Raw genomic sequence first — 5,470 nt, 5'->3', positions numbered from 1 at the left:
TTAACTAATTATACATATTGGCAACACTTTAAAAATGACTATTCAATTGAAATATTAATCGATTTAAGTAACAATAATTGCGCGCCGTTAAATATATTAATTCATGACTCCGAAACTTGATGATGTTAATGACAAAAACGCAAATTGAATTGAAATTATGTATTGCACTTGTAAAAATTAACAAAGGGCACTTTTTAAATAACGAAACGCATTTCAAAGAAATGTTTACATCACAATAGTATGAAAAATGTATAAAATCAGCTAGTATCGAAGTCATCTACTTTATTCATATAGATACAAAATTGGTTGCAATGTAATAATGTTTTTAATTGAAATCTGTTTGCCAGAAAGAATAATGGCCAGAAATGAATATGAAGTCAATTGGCATAAGTAATGCTTCATCAATGAAAGGAATAACAAAAACAAATGAATTAATTATAAATGATGTATACGTTTCGTCTATTTTAATGGTAACATTATCGTGTATCAATGATAAAATTTTAACAAGAGATTAACAAGAACAAATAAGGCTTGCAGACAGACAATAAAATTAAATTCTCTCTTTGTTATAGTACCCTTAATACGAGTATCACCTTCACGGAATCTGTTTTTTTTATTACGTAGATACTCCAATTTCATTAACAGTATAAATAAAATTTTCATAACATTTGTCAAAAAAACATTGTTCCCTTATTTCTAAAAAACATTTTTAAAAAACCCTTTTATCCCTACCTTTTATAGGAGATTCGTTTAACCAACCTGAAGAAAAACACCATAAGCTGCTGAAAGACACAGCTCGAGAAGCGAAAATCCTTGTAAACATTTACAGCTCAACATCAGCTATTACTAGTTTTCTAATGGCTTTGTATCTACACATTTTATATTCTCAAGGCACGCCAATTGAATTTTCTATTTGGTTTCCTTTTGAACCGAATACGAAACTTAAGTGAGTCCTTTACATCATTTTGATACTTAAGTTAACGTAATAGCCAACAAATGGGTTTGCTATTTTTACCATAGTGGATCAAACAGCTTTTAATATAATGCAGGTAACGCTTTCTTTTCATTAAACTAGCTTTAGCCTGCGACTCCGTCCACGTGAAATAAAAAAAAGTAAGTTGCCTGTTTTTACAGACTTTACTCACAACTATGCTAAATTTCTTAAATATTAAACTGTAACAAATATCTATTCCCCCATCTAAACTTTCGCATTCATATTACTAGTAAGATAGTAGCGAATTTATTGAACCGGGTCGTAGACACTCTTGGATTTTTGTTTTCTCCTTATAATGTAAAAAATTAATTAAATCGTAACTTTAAATCACCACTTTTATTTGTTACTGATGTGGTTTTGATTAACCAATTTTTTCAGATTTTACATTGCTTTATTTTATTACTACATCCAGATTTCTCAGATAGCATTTAATATAACAACGCTTGATGCATTTATAACATTCTTTATACATCAATGTACAACGCAATTGAATATTTTAAGGTTAGATGAAGTATTTATTTCGATGTTTTAGTAAATTTTATACACATTGTTGGTTTTTTATGAGGTTATTTTTTAGATATGACTTGGAAAATTTTGTGGACGGCTGTAAAATGAAATCAACTGAATCTAAAATACCTTTAATGCAAGTCTATGATGTTAAGTTCAGAAACATGGCATTACATTTGGTAGAAATTTATAAGTAAGTAATTTATCCATAGTTAAAATTAATACTGTCCTGTCAGGTTTTGCCAATAAACTTACTTGAATGTTTATGAAGAATGTTTTAGATTAGCGTCAAAAAACATTACAAAAACATGTATAAGAACTTGACTGAGATATTTTTTTACAAAGTAAGGTGGCAAACGAGCAAGCAGAAATGGAACCGACCGCTGCCCATAAGCATCCGCAACTGTAGAAGCTTTGCCTACCCTTAATTGACGGAGGCGGAGAAGCACATAAAGAGGACATTTTCCCTTCCTATGCGTCTCCTCCGCCGTCAAATCCACTTTTCCTTCTATTCTTTTCTTTTAAAAAAGGGTGGTAAGGGAAAGGGACTAAAATTAGGCCTCCGGCACCACACTCATCAGACGAAATGCGGAATTGCTTCCACTTGCTCGTTGCCACCACATATCATAAAAAAAATGTAACTAAGACAAAGGAATAAGAGCAATTCCATGATATTCCATTGTACAAAAAATGTTGTAGTAAGAGGAATATCATTATGTTTTATACAGTTTCGCAGTGTAAACTCACGCTTTCTATGTGAGAACGTTTTATGTGGTTTGTTTTTTTTTAGATTTTTTTCGAAAGTCGAAGCGACATACGGCGGAGCCGTATTCTGTCAGTTTTTATTCGGTGCATGGATTCTGTGCACTACTGCCTATAGATTTGTTGAAGTTCGTATGACTTTTATGACACTAAAATATAAGGAAATTCTCACGTATTATATTAAAACATGTTGTATTTTTTACAGATTGATAAAACGTCATTAGCTTGTTTTACAATCATACTATTTTTGATATGCATTTTAGCGGAATTATTCTTGTTTTGCTTCTATGGTAGTAAACTAAGTGACGCGGTAAGTGTTATGATATTTTTATCTTACTTACACAGTTTTCACAAAATTACGGACTTCTTTAGAAACGTATGTTGTTTTAAAATATTTGGGATTTTCGATAGAGTTAAGTGAAATTAATATTGCTCATGTCAACTAAACTGTTTAGTATAAGTTACTTTCAATTAAAATGTAATATGTTGTATTAAAATGTTAAATTAAAATGTACTTAATATGTAATTAATATTTATTTGTCATCTAGAGTGAAAAGTTAATGGATTCAGCGTATTTTTTGGACTGGGTAGAAATACCAATGAAATATAGAAGGAATCTAATGTTATTTATGGAAATGATAAAGAAGCCGATCATGCCTACGGCGGGATCTATAGCGCCGCTTTCAAACACTACTTTTGTTTCAGTAAGTTCAAGGAACTCATTGTATATTTTCGTTACATCATCATATTTTTTTAAAGAACTGTATTTGTAATAACTAACTTCCCTCTCCTTCTAAGAATTCCGAGAAATAATGATTTCACTATTTTCAAATTAAAATGGTTAAAATGTTCTCGTTTCCTTTCAGATTGTCAAAAGTTCTTACTCTTTTTACGCCTTTCTAAAAAATACGGAAAATTAAACTTAACTCACTTCGTACTTTTTTTAACTTAAGCTTCAAAATTTTTAAACGAAAACAAGATTTTGCCTTAATATAACATTAAGGCAGCGGTCACGATTTGCGCCTGGGGTCGGCGCAACAGCGGAGCGAAGGCGATGTAAACTAAATTATAGCTCAATACAGCCATGTACGAAACAGGCGGAAGCGGAGCGGAGCGGTAGAGAGCACGAGCGGTGGAAAAGAGATGTCGGCACGGAAGCGAAGTAAACAAACTAATTTGATGTCTTCGCTTTTGCGTGTGGTGATGATTTACATTTAATAATCTCCGTCAAGACCGGCAACGCATCTGCACTTCCTCTAGTATTGCCTATGTCTATGGGTGTTGTTGATCACCTCGGTGTTCCCGCTGCTGCACTGTTCTCTTATAAAAATATATATAATGGAAATTGATAATGGTGAATTAATATTTAAAATTACACGATTTTTGAAGAAAACAGATTAAAAATTATTTACAAAATATAATAAAAAGACACGATACTCATTTTTGTTTTATTGAGTGGCTTTTTGACTATTTTTTTTAATTACCGACGGAGTCTCAAACTACACTATTACTATTTGGAAAAAGAACAACGTAAATCAGTTGACTGTTCCCATAGAATGAAATGCAGTGTGTGTGATTTTGATAATAGTAATATTATAAATGCGAAAGTTTACATGGATGGATGGATGAATGGATGGATGTTTGTTAGAGTTTGTAGTCTAAACGGCTTAACGGATTTTGATGAAATTTGACATAGATGAAGAGGATAGTCTGGAAGAATACATAGGCTACTTACTTTGGATTATTTTTAATTCCACGCACACGGAGTCGCGGGCGAAAGCTAGTATCAAATAAACTAATAACACCATTGTGACGCCAGTGATAATTACACCGTCCACGTATTCTTAAAGACAAAATAAAAAAGGCATGTTGTCGAGTCAATCGGTAGTTTGAAACTCGTATCTCAAACCGATCCAAAAATGTAACCATTTTTGTATTACTGGTGGAAAAATAAATACGTTCGAAGTAAGACTATACATTAGAAAAAATTAAAATTATAACGAACGTATCTAAAATGTATAAAACCCGTCAGCAAAATTATTTTCTGTTAATAAACTAAAAAATTAAAAAAATACAGTAATGTATGCAGTGTAATAATATGTTACAAGAAAAACATTGATGTTCGTAAGATACGGGTTTCTTACCACGATTAGGTTGTTTTAGCTAGTCAGCCCGTGAACATGGCGCATGCAACTGTGCCGAAATATCGGGAGCGGGAGGATTTTTGCTACATTTTTATTTTGTTTGGGTCTTAATTTTTTATGGTCATTATACACCTAATTATGATATCTTTTTTAAGACAAACAAACATATTTGAAAGTTCTACGAATACTTATATCACTTTAACGTTAACAGGTTTTACGCGTTTGTGTCTGAATTCGCAATGGTCTTCTAAAATGGATCATTATAAATTACTGTAAATTAACACATAGAAAAAAATTGTAGCAATGAAAATTTTAATTCTTATTGTCCTTATTTGCTTTACCGACGCTGCTCATCTTTTCTTCAAAAGAAAAGTAAGACTTAAATGTGATAATTTGTCTTGTCTTTTGGCTCACGTGATAAAGCATGCGCTTAAGTAGTCTACTCGTATTGTTTTACTTCTACAACTGCGTGATGATTATTTTTATTTTACTAACCATAAAATTAAATAGTATTCTTATGTAGTTATTTCGTTTTCTTAGACGATAATGAACAAAGATATAGCAATAGAATCTTATTAATATAATTATTTATAATATTATAAATGCGAAAGTCATCATGGATGGATGTTTGTTAGAGTTTGTAGCCTAATCGACTTAACGCATCTTAATGAAATTTGGCATGAATGTAGAGAATAGTCTGGAAGAACACATAGGTTGCCTGCTTTATTTTTTTTTTAATTCCTCGCGGACGGAGTCGCGGGCAAAAGCTAGTTAGTAAATAAAACCAATTGACTGTTCACATGAAATGAAACGCAGTGCGTATGGTTAAGATGTCAGATATAAAAGTGATGACAACATAACGAATCCAATGATAATTATACAGCGTGTAATAATATAAAACGTTTTCGAGTTGCCCGTATTCAAACATATTACGTTCAGTGTTCGTGTGAGCTTTTTAAAACGTATATCAATATGGAAGAGAAATGGTCGTATTTCAGTTTGAAACCGCATTTAAGGAATCTGCGCTACGGTGGTTACTGTGCATTAGATCCCAGTACACCAC

The 5,470-nt window shown here is 31.8% G+C and overlaps 2 protein-coding genes across 2 annotated transcripts in view; both read left to right on the top strand.

The window, feature by feature from the left end:
- The window catches only part of LOC106104056, a 4,817-nt gene extending 1,634 nt beyond the window's left edge, over positions 1–3,183 (top strand). Inside the window, exons 2-6 of the mRNA XM_013283994.1 lie at positions 1,373–1,495; positions 1,572–1,680; positions 2,469–2,573; positions 2,812–2,967; positions 3,130–3,183. Of these exons, the coding sequence (XP_013139448.1) occupies positions 1,373–1,495; positions 1,572–1,680; positions 2,469–2,573; positions 2,812–2,967; positions 3,130–3,183 (547 nt within the window). The remainder of the gene's footprint in view (positions 1–1,372; positions 1,496–1,571; positions 1,681–2,468; positions 2,574–2,811; positions 2,968–3,129) is intronic.
- Positions 3,184–5,379: 2,196 nt separating this feature from the next.
- Positions 5,380–5,470, top strand: part of LOC106104055 — a 3,458-nt gene continuing 3,367 nt past the window's right edge. The window contains exon 1 of the mRNA XM_013283993.1: positions 5,380–5,461. Within this exon, the coding sequence (XP_013139447.1) occupies positions 5,380–5,461 (82 nt within the window). The remainder of the gene's footprint in view (positions 5,462–5,470) is intronic.

Source organism: Papilio polytes, unplaced genomic scaffold (assembly GCF_000836215.1).
Source record: "Papilio polytes unplaced genomic scaffold, Ppol_1.0 DF823691.1, whole genome shotgun sequence".
NCBI classification, from domain to species: domain Eukaryota; kingdom Metazoa; phylum Arthropoda; class Insecta; order Lepidoptera; family Papilionidae; genus Papilio; species Papilio polytes.
This window is presented reverse-complemented; position numbering and strand designations above follow the sequence as displayed.